This window comes from Mustelus asterias, chromosome 14 (genome assembly GCF_964213995.1).
Source record: "Mustelus asterias chromosome 14, sMusAst1.hap1.1, whole genome shotgun sequence".
Lineage (NCBI taxonomy): Eukaryota > Metazoa > Chordata > Chondrichthyes > Carcharhiniformes > Triakidae > Mustelus > Mustelus asterias.
Genome location: NC_135814.1, coordinates 82,444,201 through 82,461,470, shown reverse-complemented (window position 1 = coordinate 82,461,470; position 17,270 = coordinate 82,444,201). Strand labels below are relative to the sequence as shown.

At 47.6% G+C, this 17,270-nt stretch overlaps 1 protein-coding gene across 1 annotated transcript in view; it reads right to left on the bottom strand.

Annotated features, from left to right (window-relative positions):
• LOC144504073 (parathyroid hormone 2 receptor-like) overlaps positions 1-17,270 on the bottom strand; it is a 162,725-nt gene that overhangs the window by 50,140 nt on the left and 95,315 nt on the right. Inside the window, exons 6-9 of the mRNA XM_078229238.1 lie at positions 16,784-16,970; positions 14,479-14,632; positions 9,917-9,977; positions 3,981-4,047 (exon numbers count right to left, since the gene is read on the bottom strand). Of these exons, the coding sequence (XP_078085364.1) occupies positions 3,981-4,047; positions 9,917-9,977; positions 14,479-14,632; positions 16,784-16,970 (469 nt within the window). The remainder of the gene's footprint in view (positions 1-3,980; positions 4,048-9,916; positions 9,978-14,478; positions 14,633-16,783; positions 16,971-17,270) is intronic.

Below are 17,270 nucleotides of genomic sequence, written 5' to 3'. Positions count from 1 at the left end.
GCATCTCACCATCAGCGCGATGAACAGGGTGGCATGGCACATCCCTTTAATCTGAATGTCGGCTCAGGCCTTCTGAGTCCTGGCCGCCCAGGGGATGCCTGCCAAAGGCGTCACAGGCAGCTGACCATCACCACTTCTGATGTGCATTCTGGGAGTGGGGTTCACCTAGATGGAGCAGTAGGCCATGTAAAATTAAGACGTTATAGGTTCACCAAGAGGGCATGGGTAAAGGCAGTCACTGTAGTCAGGGATAGGGTAATATGCTCTTTAAATAATCACTATTAAATGCTATTGCACCCCATTGCTATGACTCATCTGTCTGTGATCCGCCTTCCACAGGGACTCCCGAACCCCGACTGTACCCAGAGAGGTTCAGAGCCATGTTCAACGTGAGAGAGGCCTTTCAGCCCACCGAGTGTGCACTGACCATACCTACCACCGGAGTCGTGTGGATCCCAGTGCCAAGCACTGGTGCCAGATCACTGACTGTCCCTGATACTCCAAATGTTCAAACAAAAACGAATTATGTTACAGTTATATAAAACGTTGGTTTGACCACATTTGGAACACTGTGTCCAATTCTGGTCACCACACTACCAGAAGGCCGTGGAGGCTTTGGAGAGGGTACAGAAAAGGTTTACCAGGATGTTGCCTAGTATGGACGGTATTAGCTATGAGGAGAGATTGAATAAACTGGGATTATTCTCCCTGGAAAGATGGAGACTGAGGGGCGACCTGATAGAAGTTTATAAAATTATGAGAGGTATAGATGGAGTGAACAGCTGGAAACCTTTTTCCCAGGGCAGAAATGATAATTACAAGGGGGCACAAGTTCAAGCTAAGGGGGGAAAGGTTCAGTGGAGATGTGCGGGGAAAGTTTCTTTTACACAGAAGGGTCTGGGGGCCTGGAATGCACTGCCAAGTGAGATGGTTGAGGTAGTTACGTTAGCCACATTTAAGACTTATCTTGATAGGCATATGAACAGGCGGGGAGGGATATAAATGTTTGGTCTAGATAGGACAACGTGATCGGCGCAGGTTTGGAGGGCCGAAGGGCCTGTTCCTGTGCTGTATTGTTCTTTGAAAACGCCGCTAGGCTTACAAGGTCACCAGCCCCCACTGCTGACGTGGAACTCAGTGGTCTGAGTGCCTGTTTCTGCCACTGCCAGCCCCCACAAGCAGTCCCAGTAGTGGAGGCCCAATGGGCCCACAGTGACAGACAGAGCCTGGGATGGCATCCTCATCACCCACCGGACCCTAGGCCGGGTGAGGGTTGCAGATGCAGGACACCATGCCTCCAAGTGGAGAACCTTGTGACGATGAGGGCCTCCCTCACCGTCCCGCCCTGCCGAAACCTTGCTGCCGCCAGTCCTCCGTCCTCTGGCTCCTCCGCGGCCTCATCCTCCACATCCTCCTGGACCTCCTCCTCCTCCTCAGGGGCATCCACCTGGTCCCATCCCCCCCTCCATGAAGTCTCCCTGCTGCTGTGCCAGGTTGTGAAACAAACAGCAGACCACCATGACATGGGAGACTCTCAGGGGGCTGTACTGAGGGCACTGCCAACGTGGTCCAGACAGCAGAACCACATCTTCGGGAGTCCAATGCATCGCTTGACGATGAATCGAGTGGCAGTGTGCGCCTCATTGTAGTGGTTTTCCGCCTTGGTCTCTGGCTTCCGCACAGATGTCATCAGCCATGACCTCAGCGAGTAGCCCTTGTCCTTCACTATCCATCCCGGCAGCCTGGGCTGGTCCTTGAAGAACCCGGAGATGTCTGAGCTTCGCAGGATGTAGCTATCGTGCACGCTTCCTGGGTGGAGTGCACACACTTGCATGATGATCACCTGGTGGTCATACACAATCTGAACGTGTGAGGAGAGGAAACCCTTTCTGTTAATGAAGGGCACCCCATGATTGCACGGGGCATTCCATTAATAGCTCCCTGTAAATGGGGCATCTCAGCCATGGCAGTGAAGCCTGCAGCCTGGCCTCCTGATGGGCCTGGCCCACATCAAAGTGGATGTGGTTGGCTGCCCGACATACAGAACCGCCGTCACCTCACGGATACACTTGTGTGCAGGGGACTGGGCGATGCCAGAGAGATCTCCACTGGAGGCCTGGAAGGACCCGGTGGTGTAGAAGTTGAGGGCCTTGGTGAGCTTCACCCCACGAGGTGCCGCACTGTCTCCCTGCTGAGACGCACAGTCTGCGGCAGCATACGGTGTCTGGCAGTTCATTAAAGGATATGAGGGTTCGATAGAGTCGGGGTCTCCGTCTCATCGGGGTCTCTGTTTCGTCAGGGTCTCCGTCTCCACTGTCCTCTAGCCCCCACCCTCTTGGGGCTGCTGGGCAGCCGTGCCCTGGCCTTGCCGTGGGCAGCTGTCTCCCTCCTCCGCCATAGCAGCCTTTGGCACTCGCTCTGGTGGTTCCAATGCAAAATCCATATTAGCTCTGGTGGTGGGGTGTGGAAGGAGAGAGACAGAGATAGTCCATAAGGTTATCCATCCCTAGCCCTCACCCAGCCACCCGTGTCCCTGAGTCTGCACTCTGGCAACCCAACACCATCTCTGGTGCCATGCATCACCCCAATGGGTTGTTGACCATTGCTACATCCTTGCCATGGTGGGCACAGAGAGCATAAGGGTGGCCATGAGGGGGACCCCATTGGGAATACCTGAAGCATAAACCTAGATGTCTGATGCAATAGCTTCCAGGAACAGCTTGCAGTTCAGACAGATGGTGGAGAAGGACCCTCATGACCATCATGAGACAGGTTGCCATTGTAGGGAGCGCTACAGAGTTCATGCAGCGTGAGGAGCCGTGTTAATACCTGCAAAGCTCCCTTGGTTGGAGCAGCAGCTGCCAGACTTGGTGCTTGTTTCTGTTAGTGACACTTGGGAGGGAATGTCCATAATAAACCACAGAGCCTGTCCAGCAGATAGATGGCAGGGTAACCAGTGCAACATTAGTGCAGTTGGGACTCAACAGAATGTACAACCCCTCAGGGGTTGTGCAGCTTCCAGGGGAATGCATGCAACACAAGTCCTAAATCCAGCAGCAACCCCTGACCTGAGAACCGGCACAAGCCTGCCCCAAACCCCTGCACCCATGCGAGCCCCCAACCCACTGCACACCATGACAGTGGCTGAGACCACTCCTTTGCCCTGGGGGTTGGTACTCAGTGGTACTCACCTCCTTGTTCTCCTTCACTACTGCTGTGCCTGAGCCACACTTTCATAGAGCAGTAGTAATTCGTGCCAGCGTGACGTCTCATCGGAGGGGTGAGAAGCATCCGGAAGGGGGGGGAAGTATGCATGCCGAACTGGCTGATGATTTTGAAATACAGTCAGATTGGTACTAACCAGCTGTGTGCCCATTTTGGTTGGGAAGTGGTTCGCTTCACTAAAAAGATGCTGGGAAGATAGCAAACCATTTGGTGTCGGGTGCAAATCAGATTTTTAGCATCGCACACTATTTTCCCAGCTCACCACGCTGATCACAGGGCATGACGAGGTGGTAAAATCACGCCCGTCATATAAATCCATTTGCCAGAAAGTTTGTGAAGCTCTCATTGCAACAAAATAGAGGAACGAACTCAACAATAATAAAGTTTCTGGTAATAATATTCAGCTTAGTATGTGTTCAATTATTTTGTTCTTTCTTCATCAGACATACTCTTTTTACTCCTGTTATAAAGCATCATGACCTGTTAAAACTTTATAGAGCATTATTTTTCACTGCACTCCTTATCAACAAACTTTAACAATGAACTATTTTGTGCTTTTCTACATCATACAGTGTTAAACCAAAACAAAACAGATAGTTCCTCTTTGCTGAGACACAAACCACATTTCTATCTGGTCACAATCTTCACATAAATCGATTCTTCCAATATTTAGCTATTTTACTCTGACTAATTCTCTCTATGACTCCTCTGATATGTCAAAACTGTAACAAGAGAACTTCAAAATGTACACTTACCACAATAGCTATGAGAATTGGTGTTTGATAAATCCAGTTAAAGTTGCCAACGTTTAGATCCCAGCAGCTTTGCCATAGAAAGAAAGAAATAATAAATTATATGTTAAAACAAACAGAACTTTAATTCTTGGTTTCATTTTCTGATGTGCAAAGTTATGCAGGTTCAGTAGATTGGCCATGCTAAATGCATGGCGGCACGGTGGCACAGTGGTTAGCACCGCTACCTCACAGCGCCAGGGACCCGGGTTCAATTCCTGGCTCGGGTCACAGTCTGTGTGGAATTTGCACGTTCTTTCCATGTCTGAGTGGGTTTCCTCTGGGTACTCTGGTTTCTTCCCACAGTCCAAAGATGTGCAAGTTAGGTGAATTGGCCGTGCTAAATTACCCCTTAGTGTCAGGGGGACTAGCTAGGGTAAATACATGGGGTTATGGGGATAGGGCCTGGGTGGGATTGTGGGCAGTGCAGACTCGATGGGCTGAATGGCCTCCTTCTGCACTGTAGATTCTATGATTCTAAATTGCCCCTAGTGTCCCAAAATGTGTAGATTAGTTGGATTAGCCATGGTAAAATGTATGGGATTACGGGGATAGGGTAGGGAAGAGGGACTAGGAAAAAGAGTGGGCGGCATGGTAGCACAGTGGTTAGCACTGCTGCTTCACAGCTCCAGGGACCTGGGTTCGATTCCCGGCTTGGGTCACTGTCTGTGTGGAGTTTGCACATTCTCCTCGTGTCTGCGTGGGTTTCCTCCGGGTGCTCCGGTTTCCTCCCACAGTCCAAAGATGTGCGGGTTAGGTTGATTGGCCAGGTTAAAAATTGCCCCTTAAAGTCCTGAGATGCGTAGGTTAGAGGGATTAGCGGGTAAATATGTGGGGGTAGGATTGTGGCCGGTGCAGACTCGATGGGCCGAATGGCCTCCTTCTGCACTGTAGGGTTTCTATGATTTCTATGAAGAGTGGGTGCAGACTCTATGGGCCAAATGGCCTGTTTCTGCACCGTAGGGATTCTATGATTGCACCTTCATTGTACAGTCAAAGGCTTTTCCTAGTCCTTTGGTCACCAAGGCCTTACTAGTAGTTGATTTAGAGTATTGAGTTGATTTGAGGCATCGGAAAAGTGAGGAATAATAAATTGTACATGACACATACAATTTCTACAAACAAACCTTCACACAGTTTCTTCCTCATCCCAATTTCCCAACCATCTTATTTCCACAAACAGTGGGCAAATTAAGAGCTACACTTGCGCGAGTTCTCAATCCCTACAGCTCAGATTGGCATCTAACAGAGAGGCAGGCAAGAGCATCATTTCTGGCTCGCTGTGTCCCGGATATTTATGATGTGGAGATGCCGGCGTTAGACTGGGGTGAACACAGTAAGAAGTCTCACAACACCAGGTTAAAGTCCAACAGGTTTATTTGGTAGCAAATACCATAAGCTTTCGGAGCGCTGCTCCTTCGTCAGATGGAGTGGAAATGTGCACTCAAACAGTGCACAGAGACACAAAATCAAGTTACAGAATACTGATTAGAATGTGAATCCCTAAAGCCAGCCAGGTCTTAAAGGACCTTTCAGAAGGTGGTAATTCGGCCCATCGAGTCTGCACCGGCCATTATCCAGGCTTACTCCGTAACCCCACTAACCTAAGGGCCAATTTAGTATGGCCAATCAACCTAACTGGCACATCATAAATAAAAGCAAATTACTGCGGATGCTGGAATCTGAAACCAAAAGAGAAAACGCTGGCAGGTCTGGCAGCATCTGTAAGGAAGAAAAGAGCTGATGTTTCGAGTCCAGATGACCCTTTGTCAAAGCTGTACATCATTGGACTGTGGGAGAAAACTGGAGCACCCGGAGGAAACCCATGCAGATACCTGAGGTCAGAATTGAACCTGGGTTCCTGGCGCTGTGAGGCAAATGAAGAGCTGTTAATGAGAAACACAAGTAATTTGTTCTTAAATGTCAATAGTAACAGGTTAATAAGGAGCTCTCTAAGTTTACATTCTAAAGAGTAGACGTGCTTTATTAAATGAGATAAAGTGTTTCATTAGATTCATTAATTGAATTGCTATCTTGTTCTTGATTTTAAAGCAACCTTTTCAAAATTTATGTTTGTAATTGAGTTGTTTTACTTGGTGAATTAATTATTGTTCTGTGTTTTATATTGTTCTGATCAGAGGTGGAATGATTTTCCTTATTTCTTCACTCCTCAATTCACCACAACAGATTTTTAAAAAAGATATGCTTGCCATTTCAGTGAATGTTTAACTGTTTAAGTGCTATGTCTGTAAAAGGTACACAGACTGGTTTCTTATTTAAAAGAGCAGAGGATTATGTCATGTCTCAGTGTATTATCAACTTTCAGCCAGTCACCGCAGCACAGTGATTAGCACTGCTGCCTCACAGCACCAGGGACCCGGGTTCAATTCGAGCCTCGGGTCACTGTCTGTGTGGAGTTTGCACGTTCTCTCTGTGTCTGCGTGGGTTTCCTTCGGGTGCTCCGGTTTCCTCCCATGCTCCAAAGACGTGCGGGTTAGGTGGATTAGTCATGCTCAATTGCCCCTTTGTGTCAGGGAGATTAGCAGGATAAATGTGTAAGGCTATGGGGATAGAGTCTGGGTGGGATTGTTGTCGGTGCAGACTCGATGGGCCAAATCACCTTTTTCTGCACTGTAGGGATTCTATGATTCTATGACTATTAAAACTGGATAGAATATTGAAATGACCACTGCAAATCATGTGACCGTTGGTATTTGTGCTTCAGAGATTCCCAAGTCTCCGGTGAATACCTAATGAAGTATGACATTCACAGCCATCCAGGGTATTCACAACCCTTTCTTTACAGATGGATCAACACATAAGGACTCTAGAATTGTGGTTGACCTGATTCTTTGGGGGGAATTTTCCTGTCTCGCCCGCCACAGGAATAATAGTGGGTTGGGTTGGTGGGGGGGGGGGTGAAACATGCACCCTATTCCCGTAGCCTTACACATTTACCCTGCTAATCCCCCTGACACTAAGGGGCATTTGAGCATGGCCAATCCACCTAACCCGCACATCTTTGGAATGTGGGAGGAAACTGGAGCACCCAGAGGAAACCCACACAGGCACAGAGAGAATGTGCAAACTCCACACAGACAGTGACCCAAGGCCAGAATTGAACCCGGGTCCCTTGGGCGTTGACCTCAGGCAAGATCTTCCAGTTTTGGGGCAAGCACGGACGGAAAATCCCGCCCACTGTTTCATCCTGAATAAAAGGGACGATCGAAACTCAATGGCCAAGATTCTCCCAAAACAATTCTAAGTGCCGAATTCACATGAAGCGTAGAGTAACTCCCGCTGGTTTTTTCAGCCGGATTTTCAAAATGAATCTCCCTCACTCTGTGCACTGCAGAGTGCTTCATTGTGAATCACGTTGAAAATCAGTGGGCAGGGCCTATTCCCGCCCAAGAGGCCAGCAGCATAACGCTGAGTGGGCCACTGCGCATGCGCCGATCTGTCAGAGCCGAGATCGCAGTAGCCCCGCACTGCTGGCCTCCCAATCGCTGGCCAGCACGATTGCTAGCCAGCCCCATGACCCTTGCATCCCTAGCTTGCAAAGTGCCCCCCATCCCCTGATCGCTGGCCTCCCGGACATCACTGGGCCAGCCTCGATCCCCCTCTCCCTGGCCAGCCTTGATGCGCGCCCCCCCCCCCCCCCCCCCCCCCCACACCCCCGGCCTGCATTGATCACCCCCCGGCAGCCCCAACCTCCTCTCGTAGTCTTGACCCTTCCACCCGTAGCCTTATTCCCCCCACCTCCCCCCCACAGCAGCCCTCGGCCACGATGGCCAGCCCCGATCAGCCCCTACCGTCCCTCAGTCACGGATCCCTATGCAGAGTGGCAGTGGGACACCCCCCCCCACCTCCACCGATCATCCCCCAAAGACCCTGCCCCCAATAGGCACGCTCCCTCTGGCCCCGCCCCTTGACACTGCCCAATGGGCAGTGCCAAGTTTCCCATTGGGCATTGCCAGCCAGGCTGGCAATGCCCAGGGAGCAACCCTCCTCCTCCCCCCTTACCCCCACCTCTTGGGGGGCCTCCATGGCCTCCTTTCACTCCAGCGGGATAGGTCGTCATCTCTCCCTTAGTGGGGAGCTGTTGTAAACCCCACTGGAATGAACAACTCCTGGCAAGAGGGGAGAGGCTAGGGGGTCTGGAGACTTCAGTCCCAGACCCGCTAATCGGATGCTAATACTTATTATATTTAAATCAGCTGATGACGCTGGAAATTCGGGTCCCGGAGACACGCAGAGGCCTTGCGCCCAGTGAGGAACACGCAAAATGGCCAACGCTGATGTCTCCTGGCCCACAGTGCTGCTAGAACACTGGGAGAATCACCCCCATGTGTGCGAGACAGATCTGAATGGATCCGACCAACCTTCCATTTGCTGGTTTCTCTCATCCAAATTAGAATCTCAAGGTGTCAAACGACAACACAAGATTAGAGTCAACATAACACAACCCTTTGTTTGGATAAAAGAACCTTGAACTTGGCGAAGTTACATGACGAGAGAACCATTTGGTTGCCTGCTTTTAAAACCTGCGAGAAGTTGCTTGCAGGCCGAGAATTCCATCAGAAGCTATTGAACTAGCAGCAACCCATCCAGCAGCCAAGGTAATCAACAGTGGTATCATTAAGAATCCATAGAATCCCTACAGTGCAGAAGGAGGCCATTCAGCCCATCAAGTCTGCACCAACTCTCTGAAAGAGCATCTTACCCAGGCCCACCCTCCCATCCTGTCCCCAGAGCGCTGTATATTTACCAAGGCTACTCCACCTAACCTGCACATCTTTGGAGTGTGCGAGGAAACCGGAGCACTCAAAGGAAACCCACGCAGACACAGGGAGAACATGCCAACTCACACAGACAGTCACCCAAGGCTGGAATTGAATCCAGCTCCTGGTGTTATGAGGGGAATTCCAAGAGAAGGATTCCTCCAATCTGTTCCAACTTTGCTTTCACCTGAGAATTGATCATAGAAATTCGACTACAAGAAATCTCAGGGCCTGCTGGGAATCAGTCACTTTACAACACCTTCACTTCAACTTTAAAGTGTTGGCTTCATCTAAGAAACTACAGGCCTGTCATGAAAGAAACTGAAGTAATTGTGAACTGTAACAGTACATTAGCTTTATCTATATCTATTCTTCGTGTGTGAGTGTGTGCTGAGTGAGTGAGGCATCACGTTAAATTGGGCTAAGTGAGAATAAATATCCTTTATTATTACACTCACACAAAGCTAGCAGCTGGATTTAGCTAATTGGGAGACTCACTCTGAGGGTAAGAAAACGCATCACTCTTACATAAGGATGGTGGGCGAGTGGAATCGGCTGCCGTCAGTGGTGGTGGAGGTGAACTCAATAGGGTCTTTTAAGAGACTCCTGGATGAGTACATGGGACTTAATAGGATGGAGGGTTATAGGTAGGTCTAGAAGGTAGGGATGTGTTCGGCACAACTTGTGGGCCGAAGGGCCTGTTTGTGCTGCAGTTTTTCTATGTTTCTATAAACATACTGATCATGTTCAGAGAGAGGACTGATCAAGGTCACTACCCCCTCACCTACACATTTTGGCACACTAAGGGGCAATTTAGCATGATCAATCCAGCTAACATGCACATATTTGGACTGTGGGAGCCCCAGAGCACCCGAAGGAAACCCATGCAGACACGGGGCGAATGTGCAAACTCCACACAAACAGTCCCTCAAGGTCAGAATTGAACCTAGGTCCCTGGAGCTGTGAGACAGCAATGCTAACCTTTGTGCCACCATGAAGATTTGCTTCAGAGACCAAGAGGTGAAGAAAATGGCATTGTGTTGATTTCTTACTGAAATTTACTACTTTATCAAAAGCTTTTATTTTTAATAGTGATCAGATGCAAAAAATGGTCCTCACCTTTCATCAGCCAACACTGCCCTGACAATGGCCCAAGCTGCAACAAAGACTGCTGGAACACCTGAAATAGAAACAAAACAACCTGTCTACATTAAGGATGCTTGACTCTTTCCCTAATGATTTTAAGGCATATAGTATACCATTTGTGGTGACTGTCCTTTTAAGGACAACACAGCAGAAGAGGGTCACCTGGCTTGAGGGACCGATTGAGACTGAGAGTGGGTAATCACCGCAGGGGATAGAGTCCTTAGGCAGAAGACAGTCTGAAGACATGTAGGGACTGGGGCAGCCAGTGAGTCTGGGAGCCTCTGTACAGTTTTTCATTATTAATAAATACCCTTTGTGCTCCTGGCAAAAACCCATTACACCATTCAACCTGTCTCATTTTGAATCATGGCCTCGTTATTGTTTTTAGAAATAACTTGAATCTATTTTGGGAGATTTGGTGAAAAGCTGCTAATTCCTTTATTTCAAAACTTATTGTATCAGAATTTTAGGGTCATATTGGCCAAGAGTTTGATGGAGTCATGGAGACTCCACGCCATATCCAAAATGGCTCTGGGAACCCAAATCCAGAGGTTCCACCCACATTTCTGACTCATTCCATTTTGATTGGTAGGGGAACGGGGTCAGGATGTCAGTCATACATAGGGGAAACCCAAATTCAGCAGGGCCATTTTAGTTCATTGCTGAGTTCAAACAGAGCCCATTTTTGCTAGGGCCTTATTCTGCAGTGTCTGCGTTAAGATTGTTTTAAAGAGTAGATGTAAATGCTCATAAAGAGCAGACTAGATCTGTGGAACTGGCAATGCGTCATATTATTTCAATCCTCTGTCATTTAAATTTTAAATGCACCCTATATTTGAGTTGTTTGTTGACAAAACTCTGAGTACTATTAACAGAGCATATAAATCGCCCAGTCTCTGAATCGTCAGAGACTGGACATACAACAGGCACCCTGTGGAAGTCCCAACATGTGCAGCTCCATGGGAATTGCTGGGAAAGTTTCAACTTCCAATAGGCAATTCTCCTGCTCCCTGGGACCCTCCGTGAATGTTTCTGAGTTAGAGTCAGAGACTAGGACCAGTTCTAATGTACTTACTTGAAAAGTGACTCAGAAAATGTTAGATAGTTTAAAACCTAGTCTAACTCCTGGAAAACACCCAATTAACCCTCCCCAATCACTCACACTGAACCCCCAACAAAACTTCTGAACCCCCATGATTATCCTCAACCTCCCCCCAACTATGTAGAGGATATAAGGGCCCATTGTAGGTGGGGACGATGGATTCGCATGATTTGAAATGGATGGGGTAGGGGATGTTAAGAGCTGGGAGGCCTAATATTTAACAACACGGCTGGGATGGAATCCCAGAGAACCCAGGCCTGAGAGTTTTACCAGCTGTCTCGGCACACGGCAGCCTCTGCCTAGTGGCAGTGGGCCTGACTCCAGTACACACTTTCCTCTGCACTCCCCCGGAATGAAGATCCCACCATTTGGGACATGTTTATCCCCACTGAGATGGATGCAATGGGCCAGAATATTTCCTAACCCTACATACCCATCTCAGGAGTGAAAATCTAGACTATTATTTGTAAAAATAAAATGATCACTGCTGTAGATTAGGGATGAATATTTGGATCAGTTTGGAAGCTTGATTTTAGTTTTAATCTATGTCTATGGGACAAAGCTAGTGCCGGGATCACACTTCTCTGAACGGCTATTGAGTTCTGCTTTGTAATTCTTTTAGCTCCCACATCCTGACTGCCGAGTACACAAACAATTCTCCCAATCAGAATTCCCTAAACCGACATGATCACCACTAAATTCAGACTGTAATTATTTATCACATTTACCTCTTGTTTAAGATCCCAACATTTGAGTGTTGGGGGAAATTATTTTATTTCTGCTTCTCCCAGGCAGCTATGAGAAAGAATTTACAGTACAAAAACAGGCCTCTCAGTCTATTTATGCTTCAAATGAGCCTCCTCCCATCTTACTTCCCCTCACCCCATCAACATATCCTGATATTCTTTTCACACTCATCTACTTAGCTTGATTCTCCTGAAATGCAACTCAACTACTCCATGTGGTAGCAGCTCCCATGTTCGAACCACTCTCTTTAGCTTTTCCTTTATTCTTTATTGGATTTATTGGTGACTACCTTATTTTTTTTTAGTTGTCTTGGGAGAATATTTACAAAACCCTAAAAAAGGGAAAAATCATACTTTTCAAATGCAACCCACCACAATGAAAATCATAGTAAAATTGAAGTCAGTAGGAATCGGGGGAAATCTCTTCATTAGCTGGAGTCATATCCCACACAAATGATGACTGTAGTCACTGGAAGTTAGTCATTTCAGTCCCAGGACGACACAGCAGGAGCTCCTCAGGGTAGTGTCCTAGGCTCAACCATCTTCAACTGCTTTATCATTGACTTTCCCTCCATCATAAGGTCAGAGCGAAGATGTTCGCTGCTGATTGAACAGTGCTCAGTCCTGCTCAAACTACTTAGATGATGCAGTAGTCCATGCCCACATGCAGTAAGTAGACAAGACTGAGGCTTGGGTTGATAATTGGCAAGTAACATTTATGCCACACAAGTATCAAGCAATGACCATCTCCAGCAAGAGAGAATCTAACCATCTCCTCTTGACATTTAGTGGCATTACCATAACTGTGTATCCCACTTTCAACATCTTGCGAGCTACCTGTGACCAGAAAAGACCAACCATGTAAATACTGTGACTACAAGAGCAAGTCAGAGGCTTTGTCGCAAGAATCTCAGGGGACAATTCTCCCAAAAGTGCTGATTTGGCGAGAAAACTAGTCTAATCGCAACTGTTCTTTCAGTTCAACTTCAGAGCTGAATTTCCCCACTCTGCAATGCAGAGTCACAATCATGAATCTCATTAAAAGCTCAGGGGGCAGGGCCTATTCACGCCAGAGTCTGACAGTCCCGCATGCATAGTGACCCCAAACTGTCAGCCTGCAGCTTGCTGGCCAGCTCGATCGCTGGCCAGCCTGGGACCCTCGCACTGCTGCCCCTCCAGCCGCCCCCATGGCCTGGTCACGGCCCCCACAAGCATTCCCGGGCCAGCGTTGACTCCCTCCCGTCCCTTGGTGCCCCAATCTTCAGCCCCTCCCCCCCCCAGCAGTGGCGAACTCCCCACCCCTCCCCCACAGCCTGCCCTGACCACTGGCCTCTCTCCAGCCCCGACCGATCCCAATGCAGAGTGGCAGTGGGATCCACCACCCCCCACTGATCATCCCTAGGCCCTGCCCACAATAGACTTCACCCTTGGCCCCGCCCACAATAGGCCCGGCACCTTGGCCCCGTCTCCTTGACACTGCCCGATGGGCAGTGCCAAGGTGCCCCCTGGACATGGGCATTTTGCCCCTGGGCAGTGCCGGGGGCACATGCTGGCACTGCCAGGGTGCCCATGTCCAGGGGGCACCACACCCCCCCCACGCCCGACATCTTGGGGGGGCCCCGATTGCCCCTCTTCACTCCGGCAGGGTCTCCTACTAGTTCCCCACAAGTGGGAGCTACTCTAAACCCCACCGCAGTGAAATACTCCTGGCAGGGTGGGAGATGCTATCGGGCCCAGAGAATTCCGTGCCGGGCCTGATAATCACATTTAAAATACATTTAAAATATATTTTTAAACGATTTAAATTACTTACCTCTCTTCCCACCGGTTTCCAGTGTAGTCTCGACTGCGCCTGTTCTCCGGCTGTGGGAGACGCGCTTGTGTTCCCGACACATGCGCGTTGGCCGACACACGGTTCTCTCATCCCAACGCACCAAAAACATGCGCATAGGGATGGGAGAATCGCCCCCTTAGTTCCTGACTCTTTCCACCCATTTCCAAAGCACAGGTCAGAAGAGTGATAGGATACTACCCATTTACCTCAATGACTGCAGCTCCAACACTCAAGAAGCTTGACACTATCTAAGACAAAACCACATGCTTGATTGGCATTCCATCCACCACCTTAGACATACACTCCAGTACCAAACATCCACTGTGGCGACAGCGTACACCATGTACAAAATTCACTACAGCAACTCAACAAGGCACCTTTGACAGCACATTCCAAATCTGTGACCGCTACTATCCAGTAGTACAATGGCAGCAGGTACATGGGAAAACAATCTGGAAGCCACACACAATTCTAACACGGAAATACATCACCACTTGTTCACCAAGTTCATCCTGAACTCCCTTCCTAACAGCACTGCGGAAGTACCTAATTTCATCACCACCTTCTCGAGGGCAATTAAGGGTGGGCAAAAAATGCTGGCCTTGTCAGCAATGCCCAATGCCCGTGAAATTATTGAAACACCTGATATATTGCACTGTGCTGTGCAACTACACTCTCTGACAGGGTGAGGTACCTGTCCCAACTGTGTCAATGAGGATCAATGGCTTCTCGAAAGGGAAAGATGAAAAATCAGAGATATAATGCATTGCATGACACCGTCTTTGTCAGTGCAGCCTGTTTCCTTGCTTTTAGATGTTGTGCATAGCTTTAAAAGACAATTTCAGTGCCTTACCCCATCCAGTGAAGGTAAAACTCCACAGATATTTTCTGTCAGATAGGAAAGCCATTAATATGAGGCAGTGCAAATATAGGCCTTCCACTAGGATCCAGTAGTAGTTTGTAGCCAAGAAATAGAGAAACAATATGACAGCAATCTTGCATCCCACCTGTCATATATAGACATGGACATCATTAGAGATAACACTTCAATGAATTCACATTACATTTCACAGTCTATTGTACTTGATTTTAAGCTCTTAATCATCTTGACAGCATAGAACATAGAAAATTATAGTGCAGTACAGGCCCTTCAGCCCTCAATGTTGCGCCGACCTGTGAAACCAATCTAAAGCCCATCTAACCTACACTATTCCAATATCATCCATATGTTTGTCCAATTATCCTTTAAATGCCCTTAATGTTGACAAGTCCACTACTGTTGCAGGCAGGGCATTCCACGCCCTTACTACTCTCTGAGTAAAGAACCTACCTCTGACATCTGTCCTATATCTATCACCCCTCAATTTAAAGCTATGTCCCCTCATGCTAGCCATCACCATCCGAGGAAAAAGGCTCTCACTGTCCACCCTATCTAATCCTCTGATCATCTTGTATGCCTCTATTAAGTCACCTCTTAACGTTCTTCTCTCTAACGAAAACAGCCTCAAGTCACTCAGCCTTTCCTCATAAGACCTTCCCACCATACCAGGCAACATCCTGGTAAATCTCCTCTGCACCCTTTCCAATGCTTCCAATGCTATAATGCGGCGACCAGAACTGTACGCAATACTCCAAGTGCGGCCGCACCAGAGTTTTGTACAGCTGCAACATGACACCATGGCTCCGAAACGCAATCCCTCTACCAATAAAAGCTAACACACTGTACGCCTTCTTAACAACCCTATCAACCTGGGTGCCAACTTTCAGGGATCTATGCACATGGACACCGAGATCTCTCTGCTCATCCACACTACCAAGTATCTTACCATTAGCCCAGTACTCTGTAATCTTGTTACTCCTTCCAAAGTGAATCACCTCACACTTTTCCGCATTAAACTCCATTTGCCACCTCTCAGCCCAGCTCTGCAGCTTATCTATGTCCCTCTGTAACCTGCAACATCCTTCCGCACTGTCCACAACTCCACCGACTTTAGTGTCATCCGCAAATTTACTAACCCAGCCTTCTACGCCCTCATCCAGGTCGTTTATAAAAATGACAAACAGCAGTGGCCCCAAAACAGATCCTTGCGGTACACCACTAGTAACTGAACTCCAGGATGAACATTTCCCATCAACCACCACCCTCTGTCTTCTTACAGCTAGCCAATTTCTGATCCAAACCGCAAAATCACCTTCAATCCCATGCCTCCGTATTTTCTGCAATAGCCTACCATGGGAAACCTATCAAACGCTTTACTGAAATCCATATACACCACATCAACTGCTTTACCCTCATCCACCTCTTTGGTCACCTTCTCAAAGAACTCAATAAGGTTTGTGAGGTACGACCTACCTTTCACAAAACCGTATTGACTATCCCTAATCAAATTGTTCCTTTCTAGATGATTATAAATCCTATCTCTTATAATCCTTTCCAAAACTTTGCCCACAACAGAAGTAAGGCTCACTGGTCTATAATTACCAGGGTTGTCTCTACTCCCCTTCTTGAACAAGGGGACAAAATTTGCTATCGTTCAGTCTTCTGGCACTATTCCTGTAGACAATAATGACATAAAGATCAAAGCCAAAGGCTCTGCAATCTCCTCCCTAGCTTCCCAGAGAATCCTAGGATAAATCCCATCTGGCCCAGGGGACTTATCTATTTTCACACTTTCCAGAATTGCTAACACCTCCTCCTTATGAACCTCAATCCCGTCTAGTCCAATAGCCTGTATCTCAGTATTCTCTTCGACAACATTGTCTTTTTAAGCAGGAAGGTAGGGAAGGCTTCTGTCACGTGTTGAAGTAAGTGGGATTGACTCTGAGGAAATTTTGGGTCGTAATCAATTTTTTAAAAATTCAAGCCTTGTGAGCACCCCGTTAAATTTTATTTCATGCACAACCATACATTGGTCCAAATTTGCATGTGGATTGACAAATAATTATTTAAATCGGATGAAAGAGGAAACTTGAGTGCTGAGCACACTTCACGGTTCTATTGGAATTAGGAGCAGTTCTTAACCATGTAGGCTTGATTTGCACTAATAGGTGAAAATCATGTTCTTATATTTAAAGCTTAATATGGAACAAGGTTCTGAAAAGGACTAGTTGGCATTCCAAGTCCAATCTTTCATCAGAACTGGCAGATATGTACTTACGTAATGAGACTTGTTTATTATTGGGGCAGCTGTGATGGTTTTCAGATCATCCACTGCAAGAGAATCATGTTCTTGTATTTCGAAATCCGAATGCACAACATTGTCTTTAATGAAAATGCTGATGGCTCTCAGTATGAATGAGACAAACAAATGCATGTGGATATAATTCCGAGTGCAATGGAGTCTTCTGTTAGGGAGAAATAAATGAATGTGAGGGATCTTACAATCAATATCTTTCAGACATAATAATCAAACTCTTACAAATATGCACTATCACAATACTTTTTCTATTCATTCTAACTACATGAACCACAAGTACCTCACCACTGTATATCAAACGTTGTGTCATTTCAAGAAGAAATTAGGTATAACTCTTGGGGCTGTAGGGATCAAGGGATATGGGAGGGAAGGGGGTGATCAGGATATTGAATTTGATGATCAGCCGTGATCATAATGAATGGTGGAGCAGGCTCCAAGGGCCGAGTGG